Below are 20,800 nucleotides of genomic sequence, written 5' to 3' on the forward strand. Positions count from 1 at the left end.
GCAATCTGAGCCCCTTAAGCTTATCTTCGTTGAAATGCATTATCATTTTTATCCCAACTTTCAATGTAATTCCGGATGAGCTTAACAAAATTTTTAATTGCACAGGATTGGTTTAAAAATTCCAACAGACGCTTCATTCATTCAAAACTGACGTAATTTGAGAGGTATATTTTCTCAGAAATTGCGTAATTTTATTTATTTTAATAAAGAATTTTTAAACTGAAAATTTTTTAAAGATCTAAAAATAGATATTATAGCTGCAAATAAATGAAATGAATAATTTGCCTTGTTGCAGATGAGAAGTGTATTTATAATTTTGCAATGTGAAAGTTTTGCAAAAGATTGATTGTCTTCACTGTATTAAACAAACGGGTGTGAATTTATGTAAGCATGTGGTTTCAGCGCTTGCAGCGCCAATCATTAAGCTTCAGATAAGCAGCAAATAATCTTGCTGCGGGTGCACCACTTTGGTCAGTGCCAAGTTACCAATATGCTTGTTGAAAAGGGACGAAAATTTTAGCGTTTTGACTTTTCTTATCCTACATTTACTATATTTATTGGTCATTTATTAATCAGTAGAAGAAGAAAAGCAAAAAGCTTTGGACATCGTTTGGTGTTGCCTTACAGTCAGGGAAAATAACATTTGGTTTCAGTGGATAATTTTCTGTCTTTCATAACTGTTTGGAATAGAAATTTTTATTTTGCAAAAATATCTGCAAGCTCCATAATATACACAAACACACCTTTTTACATGTATAGATATAATTTTGAACCCGATATGGATTTATTTGTAATGGAAAAGGCACAGGCAGTGCATCATCCAACTCGATTTTTAAGTAAGTGAACCTTGAAGAAATGTGACAAATTTTTTCTTAAACTATCTAATTGCTTTCGATAATTCAATCGACCATTTTCCATACGGATGAAATTTCAGACGTAGCTGGCTGCTGTTGACTGAGTTGTGAAATGACAGTTTATTTTGGTCGATTTGAAAATTTTCCAGATTTAAAAATAATAAAATAGGCAAATAGATTGATTTAATATGACATTTTAATGACAAAACTGTTTTAATTTGAAATTAGGAACTCAGCAATTAGGTAGACTGAATTTTGCTCTGCTGTTTGTAATAGTATAAAAAAATGTATTGATTATTTATTTACTTTATTCAGATGATGAAAAAATATCATCTTATTTACTAATCAGTTATCACAGTTGAGATGGCATCTGATTGATCATTCTGCATGTTTGGATACGCGATACTATTGTCCAATGTATAGTTTGCATGTAATGTTTAAATAGAATCATGATTTGCAATTTTATTCGCAAATATGATTGAAATATAGTCAATAATTAATATTATTATGTCAAATGCTCAACAAAATAATAAATTATCTGTCATATTTTAAATTTGAGAATATAGTATTATCTTTGTTTTTTAAATTGAACTTTCAAAGATTGTTTTGTTTGTATTTTTGAAAAACGTTGAATTGAATTTGCTAAAAAGAAAGAAAATTCTTGCTAGTGAATGAATTTGAAAAGTTTTAGATTCCGATTTTAATACTTGTTAGTTGTTAAAGGAGCACATTCCAATGAATGCAATTTTAGATTTTTCTTCAATTCTAGAATTTGAAGAAGAAAGAAATTCAGCAATAATTTGTCAGTACAAATCTTTTTAAACAATTTAATGACAAGCTTATTTAACAAGTGTGCTGTTATGCTAGCAGATTATCAGTTAGTTTATTGTGTATAAAAAAATAAATAATCCTTGTTGGAGGTGATTTTTATTATCATTTTAAAGCATACCATAAGAATGGCAGAGTGATCAGCTGTGTTCTTCTAGTATGCGATAATTGTGAAGAATTGTGGCTTTTGCGTAAGCATTGTCGGTCGGCTGCTCATTGATTTAATACCTGTCAAGATTCATTAAATTCATTTGAAAGATTTTATTTTAAACGAAAACGGATTCATTTTCCACAGGCATTATTTAAATTGGTCTTCACAAATGCAATATTATTGATCAAAATTTCATTCTTACTGACGCTCTGTTTAAATAGTCAGTCGTCATTCTTTTAACTTTGCTATGCACTGATTATTGCCGATGAAAAAATCTCTTCATAATATAATAAAATTGCCATTTCCTGTGGCAATTTCTTACTTTTCATTATTTTTATTTTTAAATCTAATTTTAAATTCTTTGGATAATCTAGGCAGATTTATTGAAAGCAACGGTTAATTATATTAGAGCATTTTCTTTTGTTAATTGTACCCCTGCAGAAGATGGCATTTTTATTTTTCATAAGTTTAATAATCTTTCAAATGGTATATTATTTCAGCGCTTTACCAAACTTGTTAATTCACATGTTAATACATATTTCAGACAATTTTCACTTCCATTTTTGAAGTAATAAACTGAAAATAAAATAATAAATGCAAATATGTTTATTTTTTTGTTAACCTTATTATTCTATAAATGAATTATTAAACAAAATGTTAATCTGATCATTAAAATGACATTATCATAAGCTGAACTACTGTAATGCTATTTAAAAAATTTATTTTTTATAAAAAAAGAATTTACAGCCGGACTAATTTTTATTTTTAAATAGATGTTTGTGCTGAAAAATATTCTTTTAAAAGAAATAATAAAATTTTGACTTTAAACATTTTGTAAGTTGCTTTGCAGTAGCTTTAATGTGCACTTTTTAATGACTTACAGCTTTTCATTTATGTGAAAATGAAAGAAAAATACTTGTAAAAAATGTTTTTAGTGAAATTCTGATGCCATTCAGTCCGGATAATCAGTTTCTCATTACTACATACTCAGATCTTTCAAATCAAATAATTACACTGTTATATGACTGTTTTTTTCCATTAAGAATAAGAAGTCACTTTATTTATGTAAATTTGTTGCTAATTTTGATCGTTTAGGTAGGCTTGCAATGCAACAAATTGAGAATTTGTAAAACAGCGAATAATTTTACAAATTTCTATTTAATATTGTTGGAATAGCACAGGTGAATATGTTCAGAGTTGTTTATATATGTTAAAGTAGGAGTTTTTTGTGAACTAATGACTGTTTAAGAAAATATTTTTAGCTTTCGTTGATCAACTGGAAATATTTTTCATGTACAAAGCGAACAACAGTACCTATTAAACCGTAAAAAAATGTACTGCATTTCTAAATTTTTATGCTGTTTTTTTGGAAATTTTCTACTAAAATTTATATCTGTGAATTCACCAAAGAAAATTTTTTAATACTATCATTTAACAAATTAAAATAATACTCTAATTTGAAATACTGTAGCACAGTATGTAATTTTTATGTTTAAATGTTATAATTTAAAGCTGTTTTTTGATTAAGCTTTCGTTTAATCAATAATTTTATTGAAAGAAATGTTCAACAATGGAAATTATGTTCCTGGCTGTGAGGGCGATGTGCAATAATTCAAAATAAATGTTCAACAGTTCCTAATATTTGTAAAGATTTCATTTCTTTGTCATGAACTTTTTATTTTTTTTATCTTGATAAGCAATTCACTTTCATTGCTGAATAGAACTGCTGATGCTGATTGATATTTTTTAATAATATTTTTGAAATGCTCCTATTTAGTAAATGTAATGTCACTTTTTACAAAATGGACAATATTAGCATGTCACTGCAATGTGGTGCTGAAGTATACTGTACTACAATTAAATGCATTATGTATAGTGATATGTATGAGTCCACGTTCTATGTGTTGAAATGCATTCTTTTAGCGGTTTTATTTTATTTTATTTTATTTAGTTTGAGAACATGACAATTTTATCTTGCAAAAGATTTTTAAAATCAAAAAATATATCGAAATAAAATTGTTAGTTTCATATTCTTGCTGTTCCTTGTCCTACAGTATGGTTCAAATAAAATTCAAATAGTTTTGAAACACTTAATAAAAAATAGGCAGTTGAACAACATGAAAAGGACGTTTTTATTTGATTCTTTTCCTTAAGTAAATGATTTAAAAATAATAATCTTTTATAAGTAAATATTTTAATAACATAATGAAAATTTACTCAAACAAATGATAAATGACATTGTTTTTGAAAATACGTCCTTATATGCCTTTTGTATTGAATTTGATGTTCTTCAAATCTTGTAATTTCTTCCATTATTAATTATTTTTGACATTCTACAAGGAAATGGAGAATAAAGCATACAAGGAAGATGAAATACCGTATTATTAAATCATTTAATATTCACCATATTTATCCTTTTCTTTTGTTCTTCTGTAAATGCTACTGAATCATTCATTATCTTTGAAACATGCGTAAAAATGCTGGAAACAACTCACTTTGATTAATATTTCACCATTATTACATACCCGAGTGTCATTGGGTAACATTTATTTAGAGTAAATAGCTCTCGTGCGAGAAGTTAATTTCATTTGATCATGATGCAAAAATGAAAATTTTGCCTACAAAATAGTTATATTGATGATATGACGAGTAATAAATTACAATGCAATCAAAATGCTGGCCTTTATTCTATGCTTCAAGTGCAGTTTGCAGTCATTTTTGCTATTTAACTCCTTAGTAATACTTGGTGCACATGCCAATGCATATTTGCAATTTTAAGACCAACTTGAGCAGGTCTCTTCTATGTTTTGTTTTTCATCAGAAATGTAAGAATTATTTGCCTTATGCAGTTATGCTTTTTTATTACATTTTGCTGCTTGTTTTACACCATTTATACAATTATTGCAATAATTTTTAACTATGATTTTCTCTGTCATATTTACAAATATAGATAGAATTAAATTTAGAATGGGACTGAATTCGACTTATCTGGATGATCTTAATTGATATTCTGAATACTTATTAATGTGAAAGTAGCTATTAGTAACTGTAGTATAACTCAAATGTCAGAGGTCACAGCTGTTATGGTCTGGCTTTTTTTTAAATTAGATGTTTGCATTAATCATTTATATTATTGTGGTCTATTTATTTGTTGAATTATTTTTGAACTGAGATGGTTATGTGCTTCCTACATCAAAATGGTGTTGCATTCTTGTTGTGCCTTCTTTTTAGGACAAAATAAATGAAGCATATAATAAATTTTATTCTGTATAATACTTCCTACAGTAATAATTGTTCTTTACTTTATTTATAAGTATAATTTATACATGCAAATATTTATATTGTATTTTGTGAAATGAAATTGTAAAAACTGAAATACCTAATTCCTATATTCATTATTTTATATTCGAACTGTAACACACCAAATGATTTGCTAAAAATGCTTTTGAAATAAATTTAATATTTAAATTTTGCATGTTTTATTTATTATGAAAATTTATGAAAGAAATACTATCATGCGTATGGCTACATTTCAAAGCAGGATAAATTTTAATTCATGAACATTAGCAGCATTGCTTAACTTGTTGATTTTGCTTAATGCAAATGAAAATGTAGCGCTCATCATCAGCTTCTCTCTCCGTTGCAGCTAATTGAAATGGATGCAATTCTTGAAGTGCTTTTGACCGTTGTATATTTGATATCTCGTTGAATGAGAAATATTTGGTTGAAGTATTTTGAACATAATCGAATGCATTCCATAATTACATTAACACTGACTGCTTGCTACAGCAGCAATGGAAACCAAAATGAAATTTCTTGATTTTGATTAATTTTTTATGCTGTGATTTTGTTAATGCATTAGCTGATGAATGATTCAAATAAATTATTAAACCATATGTAGAGATGAATGCTGTTTTGTGGCGTGAAATTGACATATTAAGTTGAACGTTAAACTCGAATAATTTTCAAACAGAAATTTCTGCCGTAGTCAAATATTGTTGTTTACAGTTTCTACTTGTAGTTGGTTGGAGATTGGTTAACCAATCTCTGCGAAAAGTGCAATCAATGCAACGACGCTTTCTTCAACGCTTTTAGATGGTCATATATTAGTTTCTCTTTCCATTTAACATCTTGTGTGGCCCATTCAGATATTTCCCTCTGGATTATTTATCTTCACTTGATGTGAAGTTAGGCTTATGGTTCGCCTGAAGCAGCGCTGATCAATAAGCATTCTACTGAAAAGAACAGCTTTTCCAGGTTTGTAGGCGTGTAAGCGATTCTAGAATGCTCCTGAGAAATCAGCACGGGTCAATTAGATGAAATCAGTCGTGCCGCCTTTGTCGTGGCCTTCCAACAACCAGCAGTGTTAACTGGTCTTTCTTAGCTGAACTGACTTCATTAAAAGTCCGATTGGCTTGTGTGTTTGTCTCGATGCATATCCTCAAGCTGAAGATGCGTTCATTTTAAGCTGATCGACTGACTCAATGAATATGATCACTGTTGTTCTCTTTCTCATGCTTGCATAGCAGCTGTCACATGTTACCTTGCTAGATTTAAGTACTTACCTCTGCAAGGCAAACGTTATCTCTCCCCCTCTCTTTCTAATGCATGCATATTTAATTGTCGCAAACCTACTACTCTCAGTGCTCTTCAATATTAGTGCAATTTTGCTCACAGGGAAAGATGTTAAATGGTGAATATTAAAAGCACACATGCTGGGAATGTGTGAATAGTGATTTAAAATTATTAAACATAAAACGGAAATGTTTTGTTATTTTGACAGAATTCGTATATAAAATGCCAAACAAGATATTAGATCTAGTTGAAATTTGAAATGATCTGCTGAAATGGAAATAGTGATGTTAATTTATTTTCTTATCAAACTATAACAAAAAGCGAATTTCAAAGCTGAAATTGGTCTTAAACAGCGAGCTGCTTTGTGCATTGATTAATAGATACACAGCCAAGATGTATCCTGCTTCTTCGATGTTATCTGGAAAACAGCCGAAATTTAGTCTCAAATGCTAGCTATACAAGCAGTTAAAATTGTTCCCGTTGGCTTAGTGACAGCAAAGACCGATCAATCGAATATTTGAGAATCTGACGGGTCGGTTTGTCTGCTTTGTGTGCTTGTGAGTTTGTGAGCGTCTATCTGCCTTTGTGTGTATTTGCGCCTGCTTTCAACGATTCCAATTTTGAACCAACCACTCGTCAATTACTGTTGTCATCTGGCAGTTGGAGAGGGAATTTATTTCTCAGTCACCTGCATGGACAGGCAAGCGTAGAGTTGTTTTACCAGATGGAAACATGACTCTGCCTAGAACATACTTTAAGCATCCGACGAAAGCTTCCACTCATCCGTGCTTTTATTCTTAATGTATTATTAATATAACAACACATTTTTGAAACACTGTGATGTTTCTCCGTTTTCCTGCTGCACTGTTTGCTAGCTGAAATTGAAATTATTGCTTTGAAAAATGGCTACTGGTAAATATTTTCAATATTTATTTATATATTAGCATATTAACCAGAAGTGAAAATTATATAAACGTTACGCATTCATACATACGTCAAAACAATTACAGCTTCTTTTGAAAATTTAAATTGCTCATGACAGAATTTTACCGAATATCAACTCTCGAGTATTTATTAATATATAATTTAATATACTTATGCAGTGACGATGTGAGAATTTTATAAAAGTTTATTCAGTGCATGAAATTTCCTTTAAAATGGTATAAAACGAACATTCATTTTCAAAATAGGCAAAAATTTATTCACTTTTTCTAAAGCTATTTTTCAAAAGTTGGAACCTTTGAATTACCTGCAGATTATAATATATTATTAATAATATTCTTCAATTTTTCTTTGTTTGTTTGAGGAATTTGAATCACTTTTTTCTTATAATAAGATTTAAAATGATCAGCAATTAGTTTGTCAGAATGTGCATTTTTCGAGCATGAGAAATTCTGAGCATTAAATTGATAATTACTCTGAAAATTTTCGTTTATTTAATTTTACATCATCATTTGCATTGATTATTTATTTCATTTGATTTTTAAATACATTTCATTAACGCGAATTATTCAGTAACTTAAACCATGTATTTATAATTATAACATTGATATTCAAACTTATTAATTAGAGAAAAATACATTTGAATGATAAGGAAAAATTGATTACAGTCTTGTAATTATTTAATACTGTATAACTGATAGTATCGTGCATCAAGATGCTTCAAAAAATTAATGGACAAAGATGTACTGCAAAATGAACATCAAGTTGAAAATTGTTAATGAAAAATATTTTACATGGGAACCTCTTTGAATAATCAAAAGTATTAGCATAAATTATTACTTACTGTTGTGTCAGAAAATTATATTTGAAAAGCATAGTCATAAAAGTATGTGCAATTTTGTGAAACATATTCTTTCTGCAATTTAAAATTTTGTAAATTTTTAACTGTAATGCTTTTTGGCATGCAAATTATTTTGTTTTTCTTTATAAATCATATAATTCTTATAACTTACGGATACTCAGCAATTTAAAACACGTCGGTTTATTTTAATAATTCATTCATTCATTGTTTAAAAAATTATTTTTATTTCATGGTATTATTTATGTATCCATTGCGTGAATTAAATGTATTATGCATATTTATTCATCTGCACTATAATATATACGTATGTAAGGCATTATTTGTTTCTTTTGATGATTTATGATATTTGATAACTTATTGAAGATACCATGAAATGTACCATTAAATATGCAGATTCTGCTTAGCACAGTATCAGTATTAAAATTAGAATTTTTAACATGAAAAGAATTTTGTATTTTTCATTTTTCTAAACGGAAACTCTGTGGTGTAGATTTGCATGTTGAACTCGGTGAATTTTCCGCTTTTAAAATTACCCGCCATGCAAACATTTTAAAGTATTGGTATAGGAAAATTAAATTAGGCAGAACACTCCAAGTCAGAATCAAGCAATTTGTATGAACTCTTTCTTACTCATGTGGATCGCTCTTTGATTTATCCCCTTTTTCTTATTTCTCTTGCAACGGCCACGCCTCAGCTGATAGAGATTGATCTGAGCCTAATCAGGCAGGCGATCTCCATTTTTCAAATATCTAGCATCTAGCAGCTGAAGTACGGCTTGTTTTACTTGTTCACGCATTTTGGTTTTTTTTAGTTACAAAAGCAGCGGCCATCTCGTCCGCGATGCTGGCAAGGAAGCAGAGTTACAAAGGCTTAGATGCATTCACCTCAGATCATGTTGGAGACAGTGAAAAAGAAGCAGCTGACATAAGTAAGTTATTGAAAATTTATTGAAAATTTTTTTTATCTAAAAAGTAATGATATTTTTTAAAAAAATGTTTTTATTGTTTAAACAAATAAACTTGTCATATATTTTGTTGTGTAAATTATTAGATGCATATGGTAGTGAATGGCCATAATATTTGTTGAATAATAAAGCATTTTTATTACAGTCACGCAACCGTTAAATTGCATTTTGATGAGTCGCAAATCTTCAGAAATTTACTTTAAAGTTCTCTTGCTATTTTTGATGTGAACATTCTTAAATAGCTAATGAAAATTAAAGTCAGTTCTTTGTTTTATACTGTGATTAACAGATAATGCACAAGATTGCGATGATGATGCAATTCTTCATCCTTCGTATTGTTTGTTCCAAAATCTCCATGCCAGCTTTTGATGTTTTCATGTTGAAATATCAAAATTGATCGCATCACAGCGAGACATGTTCATCATTTTATATGTTCACTTCTGAGACAGTTTTTAACAACTCATTAAATTCAAATAATTGTATATTAATTTTTTTAGATTTTTGATTGACACAATTCGATCTTCATATAATAATCATGCAAGTAAATTTCTCATGTTTATGTTTTATTTATTTTACTTTTATTTATTTATTATCATTATTGTTTAGATGTTACTTTTTTATATGTTAAATTTTTACTGAATAATTGCATAATTTTGTTGGTTAAATGTGGAAATGTTTCATTGAAAATATTCTATCAGTTATTTGATGTAAAATTTATTACTGTAAAGCTTATTGATTTGACTTTCACAAGATAACTCTATAAAAAGTACAGAAAAGTAGTTGAAATGAAAATGCTACTGATTACTGACTGAATTTTGCCCTTTTGACAAATTTGATTGAGTCATGGCGCAAAGAAGAAGTTCGATTCTATTTGAGAATCAATTGGTCAAGCGTGGAAATTTCCGTTGCCAATTATTCCAATTAGAACTGCATTTTTTGTTTGATTGATAAAAAATATACTGCGATTATGCGAAATAGCTCTTTTTGAATAATGATGCTTAAATATTTTTGAAAATGAATAGGGTGAAAAAGTTTTTGTGTGAAAATTAATATTTTATGTGAAATGCATGAAATTTTTTCAAATAAGAAAGAGTGCTATTTAAAAAAGACCTGACAAGCAGAATCAATAATTGAAGAATCGAATTATGAATAGCAAAAGTGGAATAAACTTAAATTTTCAAGCGAAACGTGAAGTTAGTTGGAAATGAACTTATTCCCTGGAGTTGGAAGCCAATCCTATTTTGGTATTTAATGTGAACTAGCGCAATGACAGACGGTCTTTTATAACTGGGCAAGTTTGGCAAGCTTCACATGAAGCAATCGAAAGGGATGTGTTTTGTCTTTCAGCTTTGTGGAAATTGTTCATGAAAATCAAGCTAATTTGCGAAAGCAATTCGGCAGGCAGGATCAATCAGCCACAGAGGCCCGGCATAGTGGCAATTTGCTTAACGCTTTTGCTTTCCAAAGCTTATTCCAAAACCTGCATTGCGTAAACAGCCTAAGTATTAGTGACAAGTGTGAGCCTGGCGCATACTAATTGACCGCATATTTGACGCTGTCCATCAAATCATTTAGCAATGTTTTCTTGTCAGCAAATTGTTTTAAAGCAGCTCAACTTTTCTGAAAGATAATTATTTCAACCTTAAAAATTACTAACATTCTTATGCAATCAATGATGACCGTTTTCAAATTACCGGTGTTCATTATTGTTTTCTAATAAATGAAAGCATAATGAAAAACGCAGATAAAACACATTAAAACATCCGTTTTGCAATTTCTAATTTTCAATACTGCATTCATTATTGTGTTACTAGTAATATGCTTTTTTAATTGGCTATAAATGTTATATTGAAATTATTTTTTATTTTTTACATATATGCATTACAGGATGGTATGACAAAAGGACATCTAAAATTTTAATAATTACTGCGTGCCTGTTGAGTCTCATCTCAGTAAGCCTCAATACACCGACAACGTTAGATGCTTTTGCCCATTTGCAGTTGATTACGTTTGTCATCGATGTATTTGCTACGATTATTTTTACTGCTGAGGCTGCGATTAAGATGAAATATAGAGGAATTTTAAAGGTGAGTTCGAATTAAAAATATTTTTCAAATTTAATCTTGAATTTCAGGAAAACAATAGCTATCTACGCGATCGTTGGGGACAATTTGATTTTTTCATGCTAATATGTCATTGGATATCTGTGGTAACTCAGGTAATTTATATAATTACTTTCATGAACTTTTGTGTGAAACTATTTTTCTAAAAATGCACAGAAACTTTTGTTTCAGAGTGTTTTTTGCTTTGTTTTTTGCTTATACGATGCAAGGCAATTTATTGCTTTCATTGTTAAATGCATGCAAAGTACATTTTTTCTTATTATTTTTAATAATAATAGTACCGTATTGAAATTTCTTAAAAATTAATTGCTTTGTGAACTTTATGTTGAAAACAAAACATGCATTATGTACATCTGAATTATCGAATTATTGTATTATAATCGACGTTGCTGCAGTAAGATTTATTTAAAGCATTAAAGTTTTGACATGTATAATGTTAAAATAAGCATGTGTGCTTTTCATTTAATTTACATATTGATTTTTATTTTAGAAAAGCATATGCTTACTAATGCAATATCTTAGAATTATTTTTATCGAATCGAAAGTTTTTTACTTTGATTATTATCAAAATTGTATGATGAAAATGAAATATTATTATCATAAGGTTTATTTTTTAGTTTCATTTGATTACCTTGAATGATAATTTTAAAACTTATTTTAATGTAATTTATTGCTTGAAATGCAGTTTTTCAAAATTGCTGATCAATTTCTGCTTTAGTAAATAAAGAATGCATTTGAATATTGTGCTACATATTAAAAAATAATATTTTAAAATATGACATGCTATTTTATAATATTATAAACATAAAACGATGAAGTAAAAAAGCGTAGGGCTAATTTTGCAACTTTTATATTCAATATGCAATAAATGAAATACTTTCATTTGTTTTTACTGATATTAGACTATGTAACATTATTAAATGGTGGTTAGATAGAGGCATGGTTAAATAATCATCTGCAGTTTTCAAATGAATATCCAAAAGTGGAAAATTTTTTAAACATATTTTGAAATTCCATTACATGACAAGCATTTTGCTTTGTAAAAAATTTAAATGGATAAAATTGCATATGGACATATGGACAAAATTTATAATGTAATTATCAAACAGAAAGCAGTATAAATATTTCTTTATTTCAAAAAACAGTGCTATTTATTTATTACAGGTCATTGAGCTGCTTTTGTATTTTCTCCCCAATCTATTCCCAAACGCAGAGCATATTAGGCTTCTTGGTTTACTGCGAGCTCCAAGACCGTTGATCATGTTGCGTTTAATTCGATCATTGCTGAAAATTCAACTGCCCAGAAATAGAATAAGCCAAATTTTTAAGTAAGAAACATTTTTTGTTGCATAAGAATGATAATAATGATGTCAAAAAATTATTTCTTTTCAAGATAATTCTTCTTATCCGTCTGTTCATCTTCTTATATTTGTCAATTAATTAATTTTAAAAGTGTTATTAAAAAATATGCAACGCATTTTTTTTATTTTTGCAATTTATTCAACGTTTATAGCAATATTTCTTACTATTTTTAGTAATAAAAATAATTAATTACAAATTTCAGCATTTTCAAAATTAAAAACAACAAAAATCATATTAGAGCATAATGGAATAACTCATTAGACTAATTAATCTTTATTTTAGGCGTTCGAGTCAACAGGTGTACAACGTCACCATATTTTTTTTGTTTTTTATGTCTCTTTACGCTATTCTTGGTGTGCAGCTTTTTGGCAGAATGGATTACCATTGTGTGAAGAATGGAACAGATCCAAAGTATTCAAACTGTTTAATGTTATTATATATTTTTTTTTCTTTCATTTAATTTTTTGTGAATATTTTCACATTTTTGAATAATTTTAAATTTCTTTTTTTGATTATTTTATTATGCAGTGCTTTTAATAGTAACAGTGTTTTTTGAATGGTTTACAGAACTCTTCAGTAACTGATAAGATTTTAAATAAAAATATGATATGCATGATATTTAAATCAGTCATTATTATTAGTATTGTTACTATTAATAACAAATTGCTGTTGTTATTGTGAATTTTAATCATAAATTCATTACACAAGTTTTGTACTTTAATGGGAAAATTTTTTAAATATATGATATGAAGGTAATATAATTGTAAAATAGAATTTAATTTTGGTCCATGCGATTATGTTTAACCTGGACTCAATGAAAATTATTTCTTAAAGATCTATTTTCAAATAAGAAATTGAATTGCTTCAATACAATTTACTTTTCAGAAATGTCAGCATACGAGATTTAGCAATTCCTGATACATATTGCTCCCCTGATACGACGGGTTATCAATGTCCAAAAGGGATGGAATGTATAAGGTTGAAACTGACCGATTCAATTGAAGGCTATTATGGAATGTTCAATGATTTTGGTAAAAAAAAACCTTTTCAAGCAAAGGAGGAATAATAAATAGATGTGACATTTCTTTTTTGCTTTTTATTCAGCGCATTCTGTATTTTCTGTGTATATGGCGGCATCACAGGAAGGATGGGTTTATGTTATGTATGACTGCATTGACAGTTTTCCGTCCTGGAAGACTTTCTTGTATTTTACTACCTTGATATTCTTTCTGGCATGGCTAGTAAAGGTAAAGTGAGATGTTTTAGAATACTTTATTTTAAATTACGGAGCGAGTTTATTTATCTAATTGAATATTATTTTTAATTAAATTAAATTAAATTATATTGGTATATAATATAAAAGTATATTATTTCAAATGTTTTCATTGTACAGTGGAGTTTCAGAATGTTTTCATCGCCGTTATTACGGAAACATTTGCTGAAATACGAGTGCAATTTTCACAAATGTGGGGAAATCGAGAAATGATGACAGAAGTTGAAATTAGACAGGTGCTTCAATTCCCAGCAGCAGTTATTATTTTTTGTTTTTTTAATAAAATATAAAAATTTCAGATTTTGGAAAAGAAAGAAGAAAGTTGGCGTCTGATTGCTATGGATGCTAAACAGTCAAAAGGATGGGCACCAAAAATATGTCAGGATTTTTACAGCAGTACAGTGTTTCAAATAACTATCATGATTTTGGTTTTGTCAAATGCTTTCATCCACGCCAGTTTTGTCCACCGACATGATGGAACAGATTGGTTTAGGAAAGAAATATATTATTATATTGAGGTTTTTGTTTCACTATTTGCTAGGATCTTTTTATTAATTTAAAAATGTTTTTAGTGTGGTTTCACTTTAATATTTAATCTGGAGTGCCTTTTCAAAGTGTGGTGTTTGAGTTGGAAGGGCTACATCAGCAGAGGACTGCACAAATTTGAATTTATACTTTGCGTTGGAAGCACTCTGAACATCATCAAGCCTTTGTATGACAAGAACGTGTTCACTTATTGCCAAGTGTTTCGAGTACTTCGTCTAATTAAAGCTTCACCAATGCTAGAAGATTTTGTCTACAAAGTTTGTTTAATTCAGTTTATTAAATTATAATTTAAGCAGAAAATGTTTAGATATTCGGACCTGGGAAAAAATTAGGTGGTATCATTTTGTTTACAATATCATTGCTACTTCTGACATCTAGCATATCCTTGCAATTGTTTTGCTTTGTCAACAATTTGGACATGTTCCGAACACTTCCACAAGCAATTATGTCAATGTTTCAAATTATGACGCAAGAAGAGTGGATAGAAGTTGTCGTAGAAACTATGCGAGCAGTTGGTGACACTTTAGCACCTCTAGTTGCTATATACTTTGTTACATATCATCTTTTGGTAACATTGGTACGTATATATATTTTTTAGATTGACTTTTTAGAGTGATTCTCTACTGTTATTGCTGATGATTTATTTATCATGTATAAAATATTTAGATTGTACTCAGTTTGTTTGTTGCCGTTATTTTGGATAACTTGGAGATGGATGAAGAGTTGAAAAAAGTAAAACAGCTCAAAGCCAGGGAACATACTACTTCGTCGAGAAACAAGCTTCCACTTCGCCTACGTGTATTCACTCATTTCCCGGACCGACCTCAGATGGTGACAGTGAAACGTATTCCAAATGAATTTCCTTTGCCGAAAATACGCGACAGTTTTACAAGGCAATACGCTAATGATGATCAAGAAGAACTGGAAGATGAAAGAGAAAAATGTACGTCAGAAATAATAATTGAAAATGTCAATTATTAAAATAAAAATTTTTTTTAATAATTTACAGCAAGAACTTACAACTACAGAGTGCCGAATGATGGATTGAAAAAGCTAAGAGCACGCAAGCAGACTAAAATACGTCAGATTGGACATTTGTCCGCTATTACTGGCGTTACGTACGTTCTCAAGTGAGTATTAATATAAAATTAATTTTACCTTAGTCAAAATTTGTCTTTACCGTTTTTTGCATTGAAAAATATTCTCTTTCAGCGATTCAAATAAAACACGACTAATGCTAAGTGATTCATTTGGAATTCTTCCGACATCAAATTTAATATCCAATCGCAAGCCTTCTTCTTTTGAATCTAGAAAGTAAATTTGTCAAAAATTTATATCAGATTCAAGTAAAATTGTACTTTTCAGTAGAAAACATGCCAAACCTCCTGGTGGTACTAAAATTAAGCAGATTTATCAACATTTGAAAGAAAATGGTGATCTGTTCAGTCCGGATGATTTGTCTGAGAAGAAAGAAAAATCTCAAGGAGAAATTGACATCAAAGCTATTCAGCAGAAAAAGCGACAAGCAGAAATGGCAAGGTGAAATGGAAAAATAATTGGTGCATTTTTTTTAATATAAAAATGTATATTTTATTTTAGAAGTCGCTTGGAAGAAGAAATGAAAGAAAATCATCCCTATTTTGATAAGCCATTGTTTGTGCTGAACAGAGAACACAAAATTAGAAAAATTTGCCAACTGATCGTTTATTCGAAATACATGCCAACAAAAACGGATCCAATCACTCAGAAACCTGTGCTGAGGAAGCATCAAGAAATTCAGTAAGTTCACTAATTATTATCAGTATTGAATTTCTTGTAAACTGCGTATTCAAATTTTGTATGTGCTTTCTGATGACATTTTTTAGTAATTATATTGGAGTGTATCGTTTCAGAATAATAATAAATTTCATGTTTTCTTTTTGCTTTCAGCATATAATTAAATTATGAATATTTCAGCGAATTATTTGGAATGATGACATACTTGGATTGGACTATGTTTTTCTTAACCTGCGTCAGTTGCATTTCCATGCTTTTTGAAAAACCATGGCCATTAGACGGTCGTCATCTGATAATGAACAATGGCTATTTACAGGTGAATGCTGATTTTCATGCGTTCATAACAATAATTACAGTAATCCAAAGAAAACAATGAAACAGTGTGGTGATAAAATTTAATTTAGATTGCTGAATATTTATTTGTCATTGGCATGACATTTGAATTATTGCTAAAGATTCTTGCTAATGGCTTATTTTTTACACCGAAGGCTGTAATTCGAGATGCTGGTGGAGTGCTTACTGCTTTTATTTACATAGTAAAAAATGTTATATTCTTTTTTTTTGAAATTTATTTTAAACATGCTACTTTAATTTTTAGACGAGTTTGATATTTTTGATTTGGATGCCGAAGCACGTGCAGCCAAATTCTGGCGCCCAGCTTTTTATGATCTTCCGTGCTATGCGACCACTTCGAATATATACTTTAGTTCCCCATATTCGTCGGGTCGTCGTCGAGCTATTCAAAGGATTTCGAGAAATCCTTCTTGTCACCATTTTGCTCGTTGTGCTGATGTTCATATTTGCGAGCTACGGTGTTCAAATGGCAGGGGGGAAATTAGCCAAGTGCAATGATCTGACTATCAAAACAAAAGTTCGATCAATTTAATATTAATATTATGTAAAAATAGCTATATCTGTGTTGATATACTTTTAGGAAGAATGCGTAGGCTATTTTTACCAGTATGTCCATGTGACAAAGTTGAAAATTACTGGTCAAGGTGATCCGGATCTTCATCCAAAGTTGCTTGTACCGAGACTTTGGTACTGATTTTGAAAAAAAAAACTTTTTTTAATTCAAAAAATATTTTATAATCCTAAGAACTTGTTTTAAGGGCGAATCCTCGAAATTTCAACTTTGATCATATTGGCAACGCGATGTTAGCCTTGTTTGAAATATTGTCATTCAAGGGCTGGACCGTAATGCGTGATGTCATTTTGGATCGCCTCGGAGCGGTAGTGCACTATATATTTGAAAATTTCAATTCCATCTTCAAAAATTTGCTTATTATTTAGTGGGCAGCCATTTTTGTCCATATCTACGTTTTCATCGGATGCATGATTGGTTTAACATTGTTTGTTGGCGTTGTTATTGCAAATTATAGTGAAAATCGAGTATATTATTTTATTTAAATTTGTTTCACAGGGTTTCAGATGTGATATTTTTTTGAAGGGCACAGCACTTCTTACTGTTGATCAGCGGAGGTGGAACGATTTGAAAAGTCGGCTGAAAATGGCCCAACCACTTTACGTACCGCCCCGTCCTCGTAAATTTTAATTTTTAAAATATACCATCTATTTCCTTCAATATATTCACTGGAGTTTTGAAATTTTTAGCCGAGTCTTCGAAAATTAGAAAATTTTTGTACGACTTGTCAATGTCTCAGTATTTCAAAAGATTTTTCACAATATGTGTACTTCTTAATTCAATGCTGCTTTTTGTTCCAGTATGCTGGTTCTTTTTTGAATTTTTTACATTTCAATTATTCTTAGTTTTCAATAATAACACTTGTTGAATCTGTAGTGGAGTGTTGAAGAAGAAGAGCATCCAGAAACGAAAGAAACTTTAAAAGCTTTGATTGCCTTATCTGCAGTGTTCACATTACTCTTTGCTGTTGAAGTGAGAATTTGATTTTCATAAATTATGTTTAATTTTCAAATTTGATTCAAATTATTTTTCCTTATTGAATTAGATAATTTGCAAAGTAATTGCTTTTACCCATCGTGGATTTTGGCAAAGTGTTCGCAATCGCATAGACTTGGTGATAACATTGTTCGGTCTCATCTGGTGTTTATTGCACTTTTTTGTTGCTGTAAGTGAAGTTTAACAATTAAAAACAGTGCAATTACAATTTTAAAACATATTTCATACTTTATTTTATTTATTGTTTTATTTATTTTGACCTGCTGATTGTTGCTATAATCATAAAATACTAAATTATGAATTAATATTTAATTACTTTGAATTTTTAGCTGCCTACGGAAAAGAAAAATTTGCGCGAAGTTACTTATTTAATCGGATATAGCATAGTGGTGATGCGGTTTTTTACTATTGTTGGACGGCACGTAAGTGATTTCTATAATGAATATTTCCATTAAATTATTTTTCAATATTTTATCAACTAAATATTTTCTAATTGTTTAGCTAAATTTTATCATATTTTTGCACAAATTGGTTCTTTATATAAAAAAATCTAAAAAGATCTTAAAAAAGAATTTATTATAAACTATTAAAAAGTTTGTGGTTTTTAGTCAACATTGAAAATGTTAATGCTGACTGTCTTCATGTCCATGTTACGCAGTTTTTTTATTATTATGGCCATGTTTCTGCTTATGCTATTTTACGCGTATGCTGGCGTAATACTTTTTGGAATGGTGAAATATGGTCAAGCAGTAAATAGGTATGAAACACAATATGACACAGACTTTGTTTTCATTCAGATATATGATTTAGGCATGCCAACTTTCGAAGTTCCTCCAATGCACTGGCGGTACTTTTCCGCATTGTTACAGGAGAAGATTGGAATGAAGTGATGCATGATTGCATGGTAAATTATTGATATTAATCAATATTTGTGACAAAGAATTAAATTTGTAAATTATATTTCTACAATCTATTACTATTTTTTCATTTTTAGCGTAGTCCACCGTATTGTTGGTATTTTGAAGGTGCTGCATATTGGGAAACTGACTGTGGCAATTATCATGGTGCTATTATTTATTTTTGCTCATTTTACTTAACAATAACTTATATTGTTTTGAATTTGCTTGTTGGTAAGAGAATTCATTTATTAAAGAATCGAAAAGCAGCCAGACTTCACCTACTGTGTGTGTATCATTTAAGCTATTATCATGGAAAACTTTTCACTTTTCTATTCGAGTGAAGAGGATGCATTGCTCAGTTATGCTGATATAAGAAATTTTCAAACTGTCTGGAATATTGTTGACAAGGAACAGAAAGTAATAATTTTTGAATGTCGAAATGTTCTATTTTACAATTTTACTTGGATATAGGGTTATGTTGTTGTAAGACGAGTAAAATTTCTGCTGAGATTATTGAAAGGACGTCTGGAAGTTGATCCAGAAAAAGATCGTCTACTGTTCAAGCATATGTGCTATGAAATGGAACAATTGCATAATTCGGATGAAGTTTCATTTCATGATGTTCTCAGGTAAATTTCAAATTACCGATTTATTATATAATGGATTTTTCGTGTTTTATTAATTTTCTACTTTCAGTATGTTGTCATATCGAAGTGTAGACATTAGAAAACATTTGCAGTTAGAAGAACTTGTCCAACGAGAAGAATTGGAATATTTGATTGAGGAAGAAGTCGCCAAATTGACCATTCGTTCTTGGCTAGAAAAATGTCTTCGTCGAATGAGACAAGTAAAAAAGCATAAATATTTATTTCTTGACTATTTTAAAAAATAAAAAAACAATTTCAATTACTGTAAATAAAAAGGTGTTTAAAAGATGAATTTTCATATTCACATTGTTTGTGTGTTTAGAAAGAGCAGAATTTTTCCTTCATTAACAGCCTGCGAGCAGCTACTGCCGGCTTAGTTGAACCAATAGAAGTTCCTGCAGTTGTTGAAATAAACAAAGCGGATGTTCCTAAAAAATCCGTTGGAAGTAAACTGTCTCAACGAAGCAGTCTTGGAAATGCAATAGCGGTATAATTTTCAATTTTATTTATTCAGAAAATCTGCTGCATATTTTATTCCATATTCATTTTAGGATACGGCAAAAAAGCTCATTCCTACTGCTAAAAGTCCTTTCGAAAGGGGAAATGGACGCAGTTCAAGCATAAAAATACGTACGCTCTTTTCTGTTTTTGAATTCTTCAAAAAAAATTTTTTATTGTCCATTAAAAAATGTGCATTTTGATTTTTAAAATCAATTTTTTTAATAATTGAAAAAAATTTTTTTTGAAGGTCCGAAACCACTGACGGGTGTTGCTGAAAGCATCGAAGATCTGAAGAAAGAAACTGCGGATCTTCAGATGTCACCTTTGCATTCCAATATTTTGAATTCGACCAGCTCTCATAGCGCAGCGGTACTGGAATCAGAAGTCTATTTTGAAACAATTGACGTGAAAGAATGGTGGAATGATGCAATACGTTGTGGCTGAGATCACATTGATCAACGATCGATTTTAAAAAATCTATAATTAATTTTCCTCTATACAAACAAACCACTGCGGGTAAACAAACACTGATCTTTACAGCATCAACTTCAATGTTATATTAGTAATGCAATAAAC

At 29.7% G+C, this 20,800-nt stretch overlaps 1 protein-coding gene across 1 annotated transcript; it reads left to right on the top strand.

Annotated features, from left to right (window-relative positions):
- The first annotated feature begins 7,310 nt into the window (after positions 1-7,310).
- Positions 7,311-20,668, top strand: Tsp_06433 (transporter, cation channel family). Its single transcript, XM_003378456.1, has 42 exons — positions 7,311-7,320; positions 9,024-9,140; positions 9,322-9,380; positions 9,466-9,554; positions 9,674-9,730; positions 10,524-10,678; positions 11,064-11,263; positions 11,311-11,394; positions 11,790-11,843; positions 12,464-12,627; positions 12,944-13,072; positions 13,547-13,692; positions 13,766-13,908; positions 14,066-14,191; positions 14,234-14,452; positions 14,507-14,737; positions 14,788-15,057; positions 15,147-15,423; positions 15,490-15,610; positions 15,693-15,794; positions 15,846-16,019; positions 16,080-16,259; positions 16,437-16,572; positions 16,661-16,792; positions 16,855-17,127; positions 17,191-17,276; positions 17,369-17,489; positions 17,550-17,648; positions 17,680-17,800; positions 17,871-17,980; positions 18,058-18,153; positions 18,227-18,346; positions 18,507-18,599; positions 18,786-18,934; positions 18,988-19,081; positions 19,172-19,307; positions 19,378-19,493; positions 19,548-19,705; positions 19,773-19,923; positions 20,046-20,210; positions 20,275-20,353; positions 20,472-20,668. The coding sequence occupies exons 1-42, from the start codon at positions 7,311-7,313 to the stop codon at positions 20,666-20,668; spliced, it is 5,739 nt and encodes a 1,912-aa protein (XP_003378504.1).
- Positions 20,669-20,800: the final 132 nt, after the last annotated feature.

The sequence above is a fragment of the Trichinella spiralis genome, assembly GCF_000181795.1.
Source record: "Trichinella spiralis strain ISS 195 chromosome Unknown Scfld4, whole genome shotgun sequence".
In the NCBI taxonomy this organism is placed as follows: domain Eukaryota; kingdom Metazoa; phylum Nematoda; class Enoplea; order Trichinellida; family Trichinellidae; genus Trichinella; species Trichinella spiralis.